The following is a 19,306-nucleotide window of genomic DNA, read 5'->3' as shown; positions in this document are numbered from 1 at the left end:
CCCAATGTTCATCGCAGCACTGTTTATAATAGCCAGGGCATGGAAGCAACCTAGATGTCCATCAGCAGATGAATGGATAAGAAAGCAGTGGTACATATACACAATGGAGTATTACTCAGCCATTAAAAAGAATACATTTGAATCAGTTCTAATGAGGTGGATGAAACTGGAGTCTATTATACAGAGTGAAGTAAGCCAGAAGGAAAAACACCAATACAGTATACTAACGCATATATATGGAATTTAGAAAGATGGTAACGATAACCCTGTATACGAGACAGCAAAAGAGACACTGATGTATAGAACAGTCTTATGGACTCTGTGGGAGAGGGAGAGGGTGGGAAGATTTGGGAGAATGGCATTGAAACATGTAAAATATCATGTATGAAACGAGATGCCAGTCCAGGTTCAATGCACGATACTGGATGCTTGGGGCTGGTGAACTGGGACGACCCAGAGGGATGGTATAGGGAGGGAGGAGGGAGGAGGGTTCAGGATGGGGAACACATGTATACCTGTGGTGGATTCATTTTGATATTTGGCAAAACTAATACAATTATGTTAAGTTTAAAAATAAAATAAAATTAATTAAAAATAAAATAAAATATAAAATGGAAGACCAATCAGGATTAAGTTAATATGAAATTCTGAGTTTAGTTACATAAAGTTAGGGAAAAAGGGATGGAAAATGTTGATAAAGACATTTCAGGGAATCCTAAATAGTCCCTTTCTTGTTTGGGACATACAAAAGAAGACAGAGCTTTTAGAAATTACTATGTACAGTCAGTCAACAAGTACTTGCAGTGTATTTACCTTGGAACTTACTCTAAATGACCCTTTGGGTCAAGCCTTGCTATTTTTGTGTTGGTTGGAAGAACCTGTGTCTGTGTAGCTGTTGAATTGAAATAACGATTTGACTAGCCTCTCTGGTGATTTTTCTGGCACACTATAAATCTTAACTAAGTGTCTGTAGGTGTGGAGATTTGGTTGAATGCACCAAGATTTCATTATTCATAGAAATGATCAAAGAACCCCAGAGATCACTAACAGATACAACCTAAGAAGAGAGTACTAGAGAAAACACTTGAGTCTCTAGCAGCAACACAGACTAGAATAAGAATTTCTGGTTTGATATGTGCTGAGTTCCATCCCTGGAGTTTTTTAAGCCCTGTACCATTCTTTACTTCTTCCCTCTTTAGGTTTGACTTGCACTGATTTTGGCCTACGGTCCAGGATGGTTTGTTCTCGGGACCAGACCTGACCAGAGTCGACCTCATGAGCACTTCAACCTCTCCAGCTGCCATGCTCCTCCGGAGGCTGAGGCGGCTCTCTTGGGGCAGCACCGCTGTCCAGCTCTTCATCTTAACAGTGGTGACCTTTGGTCTGCTGGCCCCGCTGGCCTGTCACCGGCTTCTGCACTCTTACTTCTACCTGCGCCACTGGCATCTGAACCAAATGAGCCAAGAGTTCCTGCAGCAGAGCTTGAAAGAAGGTGAAGCTGCCCTGCACTACTTTGAGGAGCTGCCCTCTGCCAACGGCTCAGTGCCCATCGTCTGGCAGGCCACGCCGCGGCCCTGGCTGGTCATCACCATCATCACTGTGGACAGGCAGCCTGGCTTCCACTACGTCCTGCAGGTGGTGTCCCAGTTCCACCGGCTCCTTCAACAGTGTGGCCCCCAATGTGAGGGGCACCAACTCTTCCTGTGCAACGTGGAGCGGAGCGTGAGCCATTTTGATGCCAAGCTGCTGTCCAAGTACGTCCCTGTGGCCAACCGCTATGAGGGCACCGAGGATGACTATGGCGATGACCCTTCCACCAACTCGTTTGAGAAGGAGAAGCAGGACTATGTCTATTGTCTGGAATCCTCCCTGCAGACCTACAACCCAGACTATGTCCTGATGGTGGAAGATGATGCCGTCCCAGAGGAGCAGATCTTTCCAGTTCTGGAGCACCTTCTGCGGGCTCGCTTCTCTGAGCCCCACCTCCAAGATGCCCTCTATCTGAAGCTCTATCACCCCGAGAGGCTCCAGCACTACATCAACCCGGAGCCCATGCGTATCCTGGAGTGGCTCGGTGTCGGCATGTTGCTGGGGCCCTTACTAACCTGGATATACATGCGGTTTGCCAGCCGCCCGGGGTTTAGCTGGCCCGTCATGCTCTTCTTCTCCCTGTACAGCATGGGTCTGGTGGAGCTGGTGGGCCGCCACTACTTCCTGGAGCTGCGGCGGCTGAGTCCTTCCCTGTACAGCGTGGTCCCCGCTTCACAGTGTTGCACCCCTGCCATGCTCTTCCCTGCCCCTGCGGCCCGCCGGACCCTCACCTACCTGTCCCAGGTTTACTGCCACAAGGGCTTCGGCAAGGACATGGCACTGTACTCACTGTTGAGGGCCAAGGGGGAACGGGCCTACGTGGTGGAGCCCAATCTCGTGAAACACATCGGACTCTTCTCCAGCCTTCGGTACAACTTTCACCCCAGTCTGCTCTAGCCTGCCAAGAAATGCCTTTCTGAAACTGGCCACTTCTTGGAGATTCAACTATTGAGCTCTTTATTTGAATCTGGTTGCTTGCAGATAATTCATTGTTTTCAGGTTGCCAGGGATATAGGCACTGGGATGGCTGGGATTAAATATAAGTCAAGAACGTTGGCTTTAGTAACTCTCAGGCAAAGGCAGGCTGTTCACTGTGGGCCCAGACCTCTCGCCCTCCACACAGCCACATTGCCTCATGCAGTCTGACCCACTGAATGATGGACATTTAAATACCACTTATATTCTCCTGTTTCTCATTCTGCTTCGTGACAGAGTTTGTGACTGCCAAAATTATTGTGCACAGTGGTTCCACTGGTTTAGGATTTTAAAGGTAGAATATGAATGATAAAAGGTGAGATTCTCTTATAGTGACTTGTTCTCACTGGGAATAAGAATGGGTGTATATTTAGGATATATATCCCAAGACGCAGGACCATAGATTCTATTTATTTCCTTGCTATGACATAATAAAAGCTGCATAGTGCCTGCCATCTTGGAGGCTGGTGAGCTGGCTACTGTTACCTGGCATTTTCTTTTCCACACATCTGTAGTGCACTGATAATCAACTTTGACTATGAAAACTTTAAGGCACAGCAAGATCTAAAAGCACTTTCTGGATCATCAAGTCAGATTGCTTATGTTTAGTTTTCAATTTAATATTGAAGATTTCTATCGTATTCTGATTCTTTGAAAGTTGGACTTTGCAGAATGATGTAGAATGGCTGAGATCTTTACTAATGGCATATCCTTTCCCCCAACTTTGCTGGCTAACCATTCACCCTCATTCATTTTCTTCTATAGCATGATGTTACAGAAGAAAAAGTAGGGACTGAAGTCAGAAGACCTGAATTTTTATATCAAATCTCTGTCGTGTCCTAGTGGTGTGAACTTGGGCAAGTTATAAGCACTCTGAGCCTCAGTTTTCTCACCTGTAAAATGGGGACAGTGATATCTTCCCTTTTAAGTTGCCTTGGAGATTAAATGACAGAATATGTGTAAAACACTAGCAAGTGCTTATCTCATAAAGGGCATTTGATGAATATTAGCTCTTTTCTCTCCTATATTAAGCATATAAAACTCAAGTGTATTTTGGATAAAGATGTTAGTGATATTATTTAAAGTATGAAATGGGGTATAGGGCTGACACCTATGGAGCAGCTGTTCCTGACCAAACACTACTAGAATAAAGGTTGACTTTTCCTTGTTACTGCAGAAGGATATACAGCTCAGTTTCATCTAGCCCCACCTCCAACCAAGCCCAAAATAAGACTTGTTCATTCAAACTGGAAATGATCTAAGACTCCGGTTGAGCCTATTCCAAGACTAGCATCTGAAAATTACTTTTCTCAAAAGTTACAAATAAATGTCATTTGACAGTACTTATCAAACCAGTGGCCAAAGAGTCCTTATGGCGGTGGATGATTATATTAGAGTTCAAGCAGCTCTCTGCTTTGTTTCAGTGCCACGTCTTCTGTTTGCTTTAAGTTTTCACAGTGAGCTCCTGTCTTGGAATCTGCTTGAGAACATCGAGGGAGTAACAGGGCTTCATCACCATACTTTACAGATGAACAAAGAGGCTCACAGATGTTAAAGAACTTCTTCAGGTTCACACAGCTGAACAGCAGCAGAGAGCACTGGAATGTAGTAGCTTTTCTGACTTCAAGCCCCTGTACTTTTCTCTCAACCACAATCATTTTATAAATATCTATGTAGTCAAATTCTCTTTTGTGAAATCTGTAACCTGGACAAAATAATGTCTTTGTAAGCTAAGATGGTAAAAACTCACTGTGGTGTTGGTCTTGGGGAACAAACAGGTGTCCGTGTGTGTTGTGTTGTTATAGTAAGCTGTTATGTATCCCCCGGGAATGTCCAAAGTGACCAGAGCTGCTAGGTGACTTACTGAGATGCTCAGATTCCATCCTTTCACCCCCACCCCAACCCCAGTAACAGGTTCAGCCCCATGTCTGAGAACAGAACCACCCCCAACCTAGAACTAATTTGAGTTTGTTGCATTAAGATTAGATCTCCTGGTGGAAAGTTTGTGTCCAATGACAGAACATTTAAGCTAGCTAATCCCTAGATCAGAATCTTTGCTGGTTTTCATTTCTGCTCTTTCTAATTCCATTGTCTACTGCACACAGACATCCCTTCCTGTGACTCCTTCCTTCTCAATGGCTGAGGTCATCTTTGTCGTGTCTTATTTTTCTACCTACACACTAAGACATCTTCCCACATTGATCTTAACTAGAATCTGCCATCCTTGGACATTTTCTGCAGAAGCAACAATCCTACCCACCTTTATCCCTACCCACTTTCTAGATCACCCTTCCTTTTGTCTCTCATTCCTAGAGTCCAAATTGTGTATGTTATCTTGGATTAGGACTGCTGGCAGCTTTACACCAATGCTGAGGTCTCTCGTTGAATCCTAAGCAGGGAGCTAGGGAGAAACTCAAGTCCCCTTCCAGCATCAAGGGACATAATCTACCAGAAGAGTGAAGGTCTCTAATAGTCCTGTATACTTTTCAGAATTTAAATTATTGTCAGGTCTAAGAAGCTCCCTATTGTGACTGAGTGTATTTGCATAGACTTATCAGTTCAAATAAATGAACCATTTCACTGAGGCATCCTAAGAAGCCTTGGTTTTCTCTCATTTCTATAGCTGGATTTTTCTGATATGGTGAATAGGATCAAAACCACCCACACGCTCACACTATTGTGGAGTCCCAAGGTAGCCATTCAAAAGTATGGGCTGTTTGCTTAAAAATTCATAACTGATTTTCTTATATTTCTTAAATGGAAACATTTGAATTGTGTGTGTGTGTTTTTCTACTGTCATAATTTTTAAAAAGTGTTGAGAATACTACAGTGCAACTAGAGAATACAAGTAGGATGAATATAATGATAGGATTAATTTAATTTACCTTGGATACAGTCCTCATTTGAGGGAATTTATTTAATTGGTAACTTAATTTGTGTAAAGAGACATTCTAATTGGATTTGATTACTGTGGGATTTTTATATATACTATGATGCATTTTGAATTACAGTGACATGATACAAAACTGGGTAATTTTAAAGTCACACGAACCATTTGGATATTTTTATCCCAAGCACATGAATTTGCTGAGAAATGTTCATTAGCTGACAATTTTTTTTTTTAGGTTGGATTACCTTTGGGACTATGTCAAAGATGATTGGAGATGTAATTTTAAAGTACTTAATATAACTGTAATGGAGATGCGCTATGGCTTCCAGTAGTCAGATTACAGCATTGTTGTGAGTCATCAGCAATGAATGTGGAGTTCTGCTTTAAAATTTAACAGATTTTCTTTTTTTTCCTAAAAAACCTTTTGATTCTGTATTAGGTTATAGCCGATTAAAAATGTTGTGATAGTTTCAGATGAATAAGGAAGGTATTCAGGCATACATATGCATGTATCCATTCTCTCCCAAACTCCCCTCCCATCCAGGCTAGCCCATAACATTGAGCAGAATTCCCTGTGCTATACAGTAGGTCCTTGTTGGTTATCCATTCCAAATATAGCAGTGTGTACATGATCATCCCAAAATAATTAGGGATGATAATTATTCCTAGTTATTCCTAATTATTTATTAGGAATAATTATTCCTTCCCTGCATGGCAACCATAAAAAAAAATTAACAAATTTTCATGATCTTTTCCCTAATGACCTATGCAGAAATATAGATGAGTGATTTTTTTTTAAGTATTATGTTAACAAATTGGGGGTAAAACCAGATGAAAATCCAAAGGCAAATGATTAATTTATCAAAAAGAAGGACAGATGGCATACTTATGTAGGAACTGGGTAGCTCAGAGAGATGGGTGAAGTAGACAAGGATGTAGAGTGAAGCAGAGGGTCTCACATTTGTCACCGGTTGTGTGTCCCAGACTCCTTTACGTAATAAATCCTCTATGTCCGCCCCACTGTCGTGAAATGCTTATAGGGCTAGCCTATGGAGAATACAAAGGAACAAAATAATGGATAGTGTTCTGGATAAATAATTCATCCCTTTGCTAGGACCTGGCTTCCTATCACACTAAGAATAAAATACAAACCCCTACATTACTTTCCAGGCCAGATGTGACCTGTCCCTGCAAAACTTCATGTCTTGCCATTTCCATGCTCTTTCTCCAAGCTATAGTCACACCTGCTCTCTTTCACTTCTTTGGACTTGTTACATTGGTTCTTACCACAGAGGGACTTTGCACTGCCATTTTCTGTATCTGGAATGCTTGTCTCTTAGCTGAATCTTTCCTGTATACAGATCTCAATTAAAATTTAACCCCTCCTCCCCCAACAGACTTTTCATCCCATCTAAAGCATTCTTATCCCTTCCCAACCCCCAGGTCATCTATCACTTTATGCAGTTTGATTCCCTTTGAAGCTCTTATTACCTGATATTTATTATTTTGTCTTTTTTTCCCCCTCCATCCTCCCCACCCCCCTACAGAATATAAGTGCCACAATATCAGGAGTCTTCTAGGTTTCATTCATTGCTCTATCCCTTGAACCTGGAACAATACCTAACACATAGTAGGAAATGAATGAGAGAGAGAGAAATGGGGGTAGTGGGAGAAGGAAGGAAGGGAGGAAAAGAGTAAAGGGATCCACAGTGGAAATGCATACAGAAAAGAAGAATACTGAAAGGAAGAGAAATGGCACTAAGGAAGAAAATTAGGGAGGAGCAAAGAGGATCCAGGTAGTGAGGACTGGTTGCGATGTACAATTTTGACTCCTGAAAAAATTTTCTACTTGCATTCCAGGCAAAGAGAATGGCAAATGCAAAAAGGAACTTTCTACACCACCACATAGCTACTTTTTCCTTTGTTGTTATTAGAGTTTTAGTTTCAGTGTGTGTGTTGGGGGTCATGTGTGTTTGGAAGGGGATCCTCCCTACGTGTTATTCTTAGGGGAGGGATGGGTTTTCTCTTTCAGGTTTCAACTGCTGCATCTTCCTGGTATTACCAGTGGGAATCATCTAGACGTGCATACCACCCATGGTGGCTCTACAACCTATTCTAGGACTTATAGGCAAGAGGCTGGAAAGAGAATGAAGGAAAGATCACCACCAGTGCCAGTGAACTCTTCTCAAGTTCTTTCAGTAAGTGGTGAGATGGTTTAAGTCAACCACGTAGCTCTGCATGATAGGGGTGGGCTTTGGCAAAGCATTATATGACTTAACACAAGCCAAGTATAGAGAGGTAAACTTTCCCTAGAGGCTTGATAGGAGGAGCAGGAAACTTTAAGGATCATTTTTTCCGGTACACAACTTGGGTGTTTTTTATGTTTTGTTAGTGTAGCTTTGTTTAAATCTGAACAAGTTGAGTCCTCTGCAAAATTCGTGCACTGGCAACATGTTAGACAAAGAATTTTGTCTAACCCCTATTTGCTTTTATCTAGAAAAAAATGTAAACCCTGGCACTGTTGTGACTGGGAGACCTGAAACAGAAGTCAACAAGTTGCGTGTAGATTGCTTTCCAGCAACATGTTTGGATAGTTACTCTTGTCTTTTACCAAACCCCTGTCCAGCTGCAATACGTACACAACCAGAAGCCATAACCAGCAAAAGCAGCTTGGCTTCTGTCTAGCTCCCCCTCCAGAGAGGTTTGCGATAAAGGAGCGGTAGGATTACATCTTCTTCCTGTAACGTACACATGGAATGCTCTCCCTCTTTTGAACAAGAAAAGGAAAGAGCAACCATATTTTAAAAGATACTAAACAATGGTATGTATCTTCACATTCAAAATTGTAGTTCATGTATTATTATATAAGGAGCTATGCCAAACAAATTAATCATAAGTAAATCTAAATTTAGCTGTTTATCCCCAACTTAATAAATGCCTAAATCATATTAGCAGTATTCAGTTGACTCAAGCTTTTTTTCTTTTTCAGTCTAGCTGAACTATTAGCATAAATGCCCCAATCTGCAGAAACACGGTGGTGAATCTGAAAGAGAAAAGGCTTTGAAGAGGTTAGAATCATGTTTTTTTTTTTTTTTTTTTCAGATGCCTGTTCAGTTCAATTCTGTCACTCAGTTGTATCCAACTCTTTGCAACCCCATGGACTGCAGCACGCCAGGCTCCCCTGTCCATCACCAACTCCCAGAGCCTTCTCAAACTCATGTCCATCACATCGGTGATACCATCCAACCGTCTCATCCTCTGTCATCCCCTTCTCTTGCCTTCAATCATTCCCAGCATCAGTGTCTTTTCCATTGAGTTGGTTCTTCGCATCAAATGGCCAAAGTATTGGAGTTTCAGCTTCAGCATCAGTCCTTCCAATGAATATTCAGGACTGACTTCCTTTAGGATGGACTGGTTGGATCTCCTTGAAGTCCAGGGGACTCTCAAGAGTCTTCTCCAACACCACAGTTCAAAAACATCAATTCTTCAGTGTTCAGCTTTCTTTACAGTCCAGCTCTCACATCCATACCTGACTACTGGAAAAACCATAGCTTTGACTACACAGACCTTTGTTGGTAAAGTAATGTCTCTGCTTTTTAATATGCTGTCTAGGTTGGTCATAACTTTTTTTCCAAAGAATAAGGTCTTTTAATTTTATGGCTGCAGTCACCATCTGCAGGATTTTGGAGCCCAAAAAAATAGTCTCTCACCATTTCCGTTGTTTCCCCATCTATTTGCCGTGAAGTGATGGAACTGGATGCCATTAGTTTTGTGAATGTCGAGTTTTAAGCCAACTTTTTCACTCTTCTTTTTCACTTTCATCCAGAGGCTCTTTAGTTCTTCTTCACTTTCTTCCATAAGGGTGGTGTCATCTGCATGTCTGAGGTTATTGATATTTCTCCAGGCAATCTTGATTCCAGATACCAGTTAACACCAGCCAATGGAAGACAAGAACTGTTTCAGCCAAATGAACCCCTTATTGTCACACTTAAACATTAGTCCTCACACTAAGGTAGACACATTAAATTCTGAATGGTGTCTGAGGAGCCCTTTAACACAAGAAATTTTGTTTTTTAAAAGACACCAAGTCTCATATATTAATTTGCACTTATTGAGTGCCTACAGGGTGACAGGGACTATGCCTAGTGCTAGAGACCCAACGATGAGTGAGTAAGACAGCTTTCTTCTTTTCAGGACCTTGGCATCCAAGGGAGCAGCTAGTATAGTAAGGTGAGTCTGGGATGGTGGGGTTATAGGATACTGTCTATAAATCACCCCAAAACGCCAGAGGTCTAAGTTACTCCAACTTCCTCAGCTCTTCTGCAACCACTTTTGCTGAGCACAACGTGATCCACCGAAGAAGTCTCCAACTAACAAAGGAAATGTTTTACATAAACATTTATTTACAGAAAAAAATGAGAGGTGTGGGTGAAGGGAATTGGCTTGTCCCAGCTAAGAAGAATTTAAGGAGGGTGAGTTGACTCTTGGAGAAGGTGCTGTGGGGATAAGACATGTATCTTTTGATGTAAGAGGAAGATTCAGAAAATTATCCTTGAAGGGTTATTTCTTTTTCTTTCATTTCTAGGAAAATAAGTCTCTTGATATCCTATTTTCTAATCCAAATTCATGTGAGGTCTTTTTTCTGAAACTGAATAAAATTGACTTCCAAAGAAAGAACTGTGCTTGCCCAGAGGTGACACACCTTCTTGGCAGCAACTTGCCCTTACCTCAAAAAAGAATCAAGGAAACATCTCATTCCAGGGACTTCCCCAGCACTCTGTGCTTTCACTGCAGTGGGCATGAGTTCCAACACTGGTCAGGAACTAAGATTCCCATGTCATGCAGCCAAAAAAAGAGAAAGAAAACCTCACAACCTCACCCCAAATGTTTTACTATCTCACCTTGGTGACCAAAGCTTGTTGATCCTCACATAAAGAGGACTCTGAGGGTCACAACTGTCATTAGTCTCTCAAGGTGAAAACCAACATTGCCTTGCCAAGGCTTGTAGCCTTTGGGTCTCTTTTGCAAAGTCTGTTCTTTCCAATGCTTATATTCTCCACAGCTAACTGCACGTTAGATCCAGTCTCCTAGAGCTTTCTGCCCTCATAGGTGGGTGACTTCCTCACCCACCAGAAGAGAGTAAGCGCCCTTCTTTCAACTATGAAGAATATTTGACTGAGGGCCAAACATTTCTTCTGCTTGTCCTCATTAAAATTAATTTCTGTCAATTCACATTGAAACAATATTGACCAAAGTTGTCGATCCAGCTGTAAGGCTAGCTGATCAAAGTGCTCTTCCACAAACAATGGGATATTTGTTAACTCACAGTCATGGTTCATAACTCTTCAGCAACTCTAATCCTTACCTCCAAGGATTCCCCCGTATAAATAAACAAAGCAGGATAACAAAACAATAAGAGAAAGACCTGAGTTTTCAGCAAATGTAATTCCTAGTTAGAAAGCATTCACTAGTAATTTCTAGTCACTTGACAATAAGTTTGGTTTGCAAATGAAAATTCTGATTTTATTTGCCAAAGATCAGACACCTCAAATGAACTGGAAAAATGCTATTATCACTCTACTTCTCTGAAAAAGATGTTTGGGATGCTTTCTGGGAGACCCAGCTTCGATCCTTGGGTCAGGAAGATCCCCTGGAGAAGGAAATGGCAACCCACTCCAGTATTCTTGCCTGGAAAATCCCATAGGTGGAAGAATCTGGCAGGCTACAGTCGATGGGGGTCACAAAGCCAACAAGGCTGAGCCACTTCACTTTCACTTTCTTTAACTTAGGTCTGGAAATTGTGTTGTGAATTTTGCAGGTTGGTTTCAGCTTGGGATGGTTGTAGCATTAGGATGCATTCAGCAGCAAATAACAGAATCCAGTCTCCCAGGGCCTTCCTTAAGCAGTGCTGCTGCTGCTAAGTCACTTCAGTCGTGTCCGACTCTGTGCGACCCCATAGACAGCAGCCCACCAGGCTTCCCCGTCCCTGGGATTCTCCAGGCAAGAATACTGGAGTGGGTTGCCATTTCCTTCTCCAATGCATGAAAGTGAAAAGTGAAAGTGAAGTCGCGCAGTCGTGTCCGACTCTTAGCGACCCCATGGACTGCAGCCTACCAGGCTCCTCCGTCCATGGGATTTTCCAGGCAAAATGTTAACATCCTAGTGATGTTAAATTTTCTCACCTAAGAAGTCAGTCAGCAGTGCAATGATGTCATTAAGGACCCAGACTCTCCTCTGTCTTGTTCTGCCACCTTTTGCCACTTTATGGCTATTGCAGCTTCTAAGATCAAGTCCACATTCAAAGCAGAAAGGAAAGGCTGAGGTAAAATGCTTTCTTCATGTGAATTTCTGTGGGTGTTTTTTTTTTTTTTTCCTGGGAAGAACAATTACAGGAAGTCTCCCAACTGACCTCTCCTTTTGTTTCATCTGCCAGTATGGGCCATAGGCACATTCCTAGACCAATCAGAGGCAAAGGGAAATAAATTGGAAAAGCCCAACCACAATTTATTCCCTTGTGGCTTGTGTGAGGCCCTGTCTTTCCTGACCTGAAGGGCTCTACTCACCATCCAAATAAGAAGAGATCTTTGACAGCAAGGAAGTAGATCTATATGGATAGCTCATAGGCAAAATGTGAACAGTGACCCTGGGGGGAAGTAATCAAAGTGTTTAGTATTCTTCCTGATCGTGCCACTTTATATGGTATTTAGAAATCAAAGCAGCATGTAGATTTATTTAGATTAGATTTATTTAACTGTATAATCATATGGTTAGGTCATAGGAACCTTTCAAAAATATAGTGCTACAGGATTAATTATAGGATTAATTAGTTAAAGGCATTACAGGCTTGGAGAAGCTTCTCCAATTCCTAGAGGCCCATAAGATTGCATTTTCTTCCTGAGCAACTGTGCATGAAACATCATGGAAACAATAAGATTGTTGTTGCTACTTTCAAAGAAGTATAGATAGTTAAACTCAAATTGGATATGGGGATTAGCCATTGACTACTGAAAACTATGCTTTCAATCTGTTGTTGAACTGTCCTGAAATTATTGATTTAGGGCACTGAAGAGCTTTGAATTTTTTTCAAGATTCACAATTTTGTAAAGTGGTCTCATGAATTTTAATGCACAATACAGACCATGCTATAAATTTCTGAAGCCTTCTTTGGCGTGCAAACCTTAATACATCTGCATTCGAAATGTTTTCCTGTTTGTACTCAGATTCAAGAGAAAACAATGAAATTGAAATCACATTATGTTTACCAAGAGAGTTCATTATCCTTGAAAGTTTGGAGGTAAGTCCAACATGAATCCTAGGAGGATCCCAAAGTTTCTAGTGATGTGAACAATGTTTGGGAGTTTACTCTTCAAGGAAGAAGGACAAAGATAAGAATGCAGTCAGCTCTGCCAGCTAGAACTGGAATTGCAAACCCTCTCCAACACAAGATATCCCACAACTCAGTCAATTAATACCTAGAGACACCAGGTCTCACCTAGTGACACTAATGTAGTCATTTAATATCAAATAATGCATATTTTCCTTTGTTGACACACTCTTCTCTACCCCTCAAAAATCTCATTCAAATATTTCTGGGAATCTCCAAGGAGAAAGCTTACAACTATGTGTTCTCAAAGCAGTTTGCTAACCACAGTCATCACAGATCATCTGTCTGGTCTTTCCTCTCCTATTCTGGCTCTACAAAGTAACTCTAAAGGGCATCTCTCTTGTCCCTGCTCATGATAACCATTTTGGGAACATCAGTACCTGTGCTAAGGTTACTATTTCTTAGTGTTCAGCAAACTCTCAGTTTTCCAGGCGAGGCGAAACTGGCATAGCAAGGACAAAAGCCAATGTCTCAGTCAGTGGCTTGCTATGACAAGGGTTTTATTTCTCAATACCGCAAAATCTAATAAAGATCTGGGCACCCTTTAGGGGAACTATTTCGCTTATAGAAACCTAGCAATTTAGACTGAGGACTTCACAGTCCTGTAGCTGCTCCATTAGGAGCAGGAAACCTCTCTGATCAACCAAGCAGGCTTACAGGGACACTCACCAGATAAAGGACTGAATGGTACTCACCAGGTGTTCTCTGCTGTAGACTGCATATGGCCTGAGCCACTCAGCTGCAAGAGGCCCAAAAAGTGCAGAGAAGTCTTCTATATCAATATATAAAAGGGAAGAGAACAGATTTTGGTGAATGTTGGGAATATCTGCTTTACAGGTCAGTGCTGGATTCTTGGAAAACATGGAAACAATGACCCTTCTCCAGTTCTATGCTGTTTTGTCACCTGATCCTCAAATCCGTACTTCTTATGCCCAGAGTCTCCAAAATTAGCTTATGAGTATCAGCTCCACTGTTTACCTCTAATTTCTCTTTCTACAGGAGCTTCAACAAGTCCACGATTGTGGGGGCAATGCTGTGAGATCTCTCATTCTAACTTTTTTTTCTTTTATGACAAATTCACATACATTCTCCCACCTTTTTCCCTAATCCTCCCTCAGACAGTATTCAACTTGTTTGGTGCTGTATCATAATGTCCCAGCTTGGTGCCTAGAACTCAGAAATGTGTTGATGAGTGGATGGATGGATGGGTAGGTAGGTGGATAGCTGAATGATGATTTCTTCTCTACCCACAGATGAAGCTCAAAGGAGCCTGTTTCCATTTTCTTTTCTTTCCCCTCTACTTTTAAATTATTTTTTATTTTATTTTGTATTGGCGTACAGTTGATTAACAATGTTGTGTTAGTTTCAGGTATACAGCAAAATGATTTGGTTATATATATATACATGTCTCTTTCCACTTTATTTATCCTGTCACCTTGACCCTCGTTGTAGTCCTTTTGTCTCAGGTACTATTGTGCTTTTCTTGGGCCCCACTTGGGTGGGGACTTTCTTGAGGATTAATTATAGAAATGTCAGTTACAGTTTAGGGGCTGAAATCCTACCACTCAAACCTCTTCAGGGATTCCTAATTGAGGAATATGCCCATGAGAACAATAACCAAATGGATAAAGTAACATTTTTTGGCCATGCTGCATGGCATGTGGGAACTTAGTTCCCTGACCAGGGATTGAGTCTGCACTCCCCTGCAGTGGAAGTGAAGAGTCTTAACCACCAGACCACCAGGAAAGTCCCAAAATAACCTTTATGACCTAATAGGCACCCAATTGTCTCCCAGTACAGAGATCTTTGTCAAGCCAAATCAGTTTATGCTGTTTAGGCCTAGAATCCTAAAGAAGCTTCCATCATTTCCATCACTCAAGAGTTGGTGGAAAAGTCTGGAACAGACCAGGGGCAATTGATGCAGATCCCATGTGTAGAAGAGAGAATGGGCAGACCCTGCCCAATGTACTGAAATAAGGGACTGTAATTGCAGACGAGGGAACACCAGCTTAGAGACTCCATCCTCTTATTAAATGTGGTTTGGTAATTGCCCTGTACTTTGAGTATTTGTGGAATTCCTCCTCCCTCAGAAAGAAGCTAGTCAGAAGGATATACAGACAGTATGGGAGCAGCAAAAGTGCCCTCTTTCCTACAGGCCAAAGTGGAAACAGGAGGAGAGTTGGCTGAAAGTTGTCTATCTCCTCTTCCTCTCTTACATGACTAGCTCTTCTCTCCTGTTCACCGTGATTGTTATCTTCACTTCTGCCTCTGCCCAGGCCCTTCAATCCTTTACCCCTAGTCACACCCGTTACACTCCGTTACAAACTATATTCAGAACTGTAGTCTAGGTCAGTGTTCTCACCCTACCTGCTTGCTAGAGAGACAAGGTCAAACTCTAGGCTTATTACTGTGCTTTTGTATGAAGTCACTTTTTTAAAAATACAAAACTTGCTAGATGTTAACACTGGCATATGGATAAACTTTCTTTTGCTTATACATGGGTTTCTGATCAAGTGGCCCATGGCTGAGAATTCTTGGCAGCCTTACCACAAAGGATAGCCTATAGCTAGTTTCCTCTGCTGAACTAGGCTTCCCATCTTCTTAACATATTTGCTATAAAGGAACAAAGGTTCATCCATAATAATGAAAAAAAAAAAAAAAAAACCTTTGGGAGGCGAGGGGAAGGACTGCAAAGAGTTGACCATGATATAAATTTGGGGCACATGTGGGAGTAGAGACTGGATGGAGCAAAACCAATCTTGCCCTGCCTAGCCGATTCTTCTCAGTCTTTCCCACTGTCTCCCAATTCTATGCCATCATTTCCCCACTTACTTTCACTTCTGCCAGCTTGAATAAGTGTAAATCATCTCTGTGGATGCCATAAATATCAGCCCATTTGGATAGCTCTCTGTTAACATGGATCTTCTTTGTTTCTAACTAATAGTCCTGTTTATCTAACAGTTTTATCAACAAAATTTTAGAATAGACAGTATAAACTGCCTCAAAGCATTCTTATTATGGCAGAAACTTTATAAGGAGTGTAAAGCTTACAAGGAAAAAAAAAAAAAACTGAAACAGTTGAAAGATTTATAAGCAGTGACACAGATACTCCACCACAGAAGATGGCAAACACAACAAAGATGCTCAACATTATTAGTCATTGGATAAATACAAATTAAAACTACAATGAGATACTGTCATACACCCAATAGAATAGTTAAAAACATTTTTAATGACTACACCAACTGTTGGTGAGGACACAGAGCAACTAGACTCTCATACACTCATGTTGGGAAGATAAAATGCTACAGTCATTTTGAAGAACAAGTGGGAAGTTTCTTGAAAAGTTACATATACATACTATTTGATCAGATCTAGCCATTCCACTCCTAGGTATTCCAAGAAAAGTGAAAACATACATTTACTTTAAGACCTATACATGAATATTTATAGAGCTTTATTTTGCAGTGGTTAAAAATGGAAGCCACTCAGATGTCCATCAGCAGCTCATGGAATACTACTCAGCAATGAAAAGGATGGATATGGATGAATTTCAAAATAATTATGCTGAATGAAAGAAGCTAGGCCCCCCAAAAAATTGGTACATATTGAATGATGCCATTTATGTAAAACTTTAGAAAATGCAAACTAATCTCTATAGTGACAGGAAGCAAGTAAGTTTTGCCTGGAGATGGGGTGGGGCTTATAAAATTTAAAAAATAAACTTTCAGGGGTAATGTAAATATACGTTCAATATCTTGATTGCAGTGATGTTTTCATATGTGTGAAAACATAAGGGTGTAATAACATGTCAAGACATCAACTGTTATACTTTACAAATGTGAAGTTTATTATAAGCCAATTATATCTCAATAAAGTCGTTATTTTTAAAAGATTTGCTTAGTGCTTTGCACCAGCCAAAGATGAAAGAATTGGCTTGGCGTCTTTCCATTTGTTTCAGACTGCTCTCTAACGGTTCCTTTTACTGTAGGTCAGCAGGGAGACGGGTGGATGTTCTGGGTTGCCTATCATCCCACTGCACTTTTATCTGTCTATATACAGTTTCAATGGACATGGATTTGAGCAAACTCCAGGAGAGAATGAAGGACAGGGGAGCATGGTGTGATGAAGTCCAGGGGGTTCCAAAGGGTCAGACACAACTTAGCAACTGAACAACAACTATATATAGTCTCTCTAAAGACTTATTTCAAAAAATGACCGGTTTAAGGGAAAAAAATTTTTTTTAAGTCTTTAGAATCTTCTGGATCATCTGATCTTTAATGCTAAAATATTTTATGAATCTAAAGTTCTATTAATGAGTTACATGAATATACTCTCTCTTTGATTTGAAGATGTCCTCAATTATAAAACTTCCCTGGTGACTCAGAGGTTAAAGTGTCTGCCTACAATGTGGGAGACCTGGGTTCAATCCCTGGGTCGGGAAGATCCTCTGGAGAAGGAAATGGCAACCCACTCCAGTACCTGTGCCTGGAAAATCCCATGGACAGAGGAGTGTGTTAGACTACAGTCTATGGGGTCGCAAAGAGTCGGACACAACTGAACGACTTCACTTTCACTTTCAATTATAAAACACTAAATATCTAGCTTTTAATGACTTTTTTAGGGGGAAAAAGTAAAATAAATATATTAAAAGTACACTTATTATAAGATTCACTCCAATTTCAAAAATATTAAAAGTATGACTTAGAGTACTCATTGTAGCACGTAGTCCCCAGATTGTAGGAAGGGATATTTTTGATAACTAAAAGTGTTTGCGTGAGTCAGGGTACAAAGTGAAACAAAAGAGACCCCAAAATGCAACAGCTTAAACTGGGTAGAAGTGTGTTTCAGTCTAAACATCCAGCAGGTAGGCCGTCCAGGTCTGACTATTCGATCTGTGCAGTTCCACAGAGCCCCATGTTCAGAAGGGCCCAGAGCTTGGTTTAATGGGCTGCTGTTACCATCTTGAAAGTCTTACTAATTTTATCTTTGAACCTGTGTTTTAAAAGTAAAGTCCAGTGCAACAATGGAATGTGCAAGTGAGCAGAGGAATACACAATCCGTGTCTGCCATTCCTGCACTCCATTTGCATGTCATGTTGGCAGTGCTCCACGAACCCAGAATTCCAGTGGACCCACAGTGCATGGAAGTTTAGTGAAACTCAAAGTGAGTACAATATGTTATGTTGATGACTAAGAAAGGAAGTGAGGAAGGGGACTGGCAGTCCTGGGAGTCCTGGGAGGACATGCTCTCCATTTAAACTAGAACTTACTACTAATCCAGAAAGAAGATAATAATACTCTAAGAAACACAAACAACAAGGAATCTTTCCTTACTTGCGTTACTTCCATGTATTAACAAGTCACTTACCTTGAAAATGATAGCATAGAAAGAAAGGGAAAGTTTTTTTCCTTTCAGTCTTTCCTTACTCATCAATAACCTGAGGATAGAGTGTTGATAGAATATGTATGAAGAAGTGAAACAAAAACATTTAAATCAGTTTTGTGCAGCATTTATACTCCTCTGATAAGAATGAGATATATATGCTTGAATGAATTACAAAATACAAATCATATAATTTTGGTGATTCTGCACATGAGTTAAATGTTCTTATATTTGCATTTATAAATGGACAGACATTGCACAATATAATGAATGGTAAAATTCATGTTAATGATCTAAGTTTTAAGTTTACTTAGCAGAAAACTATATAGCAAAAAAATGCGGGAAGAAAGAGCATGGAAAGATGAGAAAACTATAAATTTTACTATATTTAATGGCAATCCCCCCACCTTTTTTTTGAACAAGAAGGCTTGAAGGTTCATTTTGCATTGGGCCCCACAAATTGTAGCTGGCCCTGCTGCTGTCTTCAACACATGACTTCCACTTGTGGGTTCAATTTGGCTGCTTCAGTGTCTTTCATCTTCCAGCCCATGAAGAGCTGGAGAAAGACCAGGAAAGTGAAGCACAATTCTTTCTTTCTTAACATTTATTTATTTATTTGGCTGGACTAGGTCTTAATTGAGGCATGCAGGATCTTTAGTTGCAGCATGGGAAAACTTAATTGCAGCATGTGGGATCTAGTTCCCTAACCAGGTATCAGACTTGAGCCCCCTGCATTGGGCATGTGGAATCTTAGCCACTGGACCACCCGGAAAGTCCTGGAAGCACAATTCTTTTATGGGCCTTCATCACTAAACTCAAATCCCATCAGCCAGAACTTAGTCATACAGCCACGTCTAGCTATGAGGCTGACTGGGAAATACCTTTAGCCAAGCAGCCTTTTACTCTGCTAATACTCTGTTATTTTAGAAGAAGGGGAAAATGGGTATTGGAAACAATGTGAAGTTGACCACAGTATTCATCCAGTTTGATTCTAGTATTTCCAGTTCTAGGAACTTATCTTAAGGAAATAACAGAAATGTATAAAAAAAACTTTTAAGTGTAAAATATTCACTGCATCTCTT

General features: G+C 40.8%; 1 protein-coding gene across 7 annotated transcripts in view; it reads left to right on the top strand.

Annotated features, from left to right (window-relative positions):
* PGAP4 (post-GPI attachment to proteins GalNAc transferase 4) overlaps positions 1 to 16,734 on the top strand; it is a 48,945-nt gene extending 32,211 nt beyond the window's left edge. For 4 of the 7 annotated variants that reach the window (XR_011568175.1, XR_011568174.1, XR_011568171.1 and 1 more), the window contains 3 exons: positions 1,200 to 2,881; positions 7,488 to 7,653; positions 8,558 to 16,734. Coding sequence is in view for 1 of the 7 variants with exons in the window: in XM_070795210.1 (XP_070651311.1) it covers positions 1,276 to 2,487 (1,212 nt within the window). In the remaining 6 variants the exon portion in view is untranslated. Of the gene's footprint in view, positions 1 to 1,199; positions 5,821 to 7,487; positions 8,413 to 8,557 lie in introns of those variants that run through there. The other 3 variants (XR_011568172.1, XR_011568173.1, XM_070795210.1) reach the window with 3 other exon arrangements.
* Positions 16,735 to 19,306: the final 2,572 nt, after the last annotated feature.

Source organism: Bos indicus, chromosome 8 (genome assembly GCF_029378745.1).
Source record: "Bos indicus isolate NIAB-ARS_2022 breed Sahiwal x Tharparkar chromosome 8, NIAB-ARS_B.indTharparkar_mat_pri_1.0, whole genome shotgun sequence".
In the NCBI taxonomy this organism is placed as follows: Eukaryota; Metazoa; Chordata; class Mammalia; order Artiodactyla; family Bovidae; genus Bos; species Bos indicus.
This window is presented reverse-complemented; position numbering and strand designations above follow the sequence as displayed.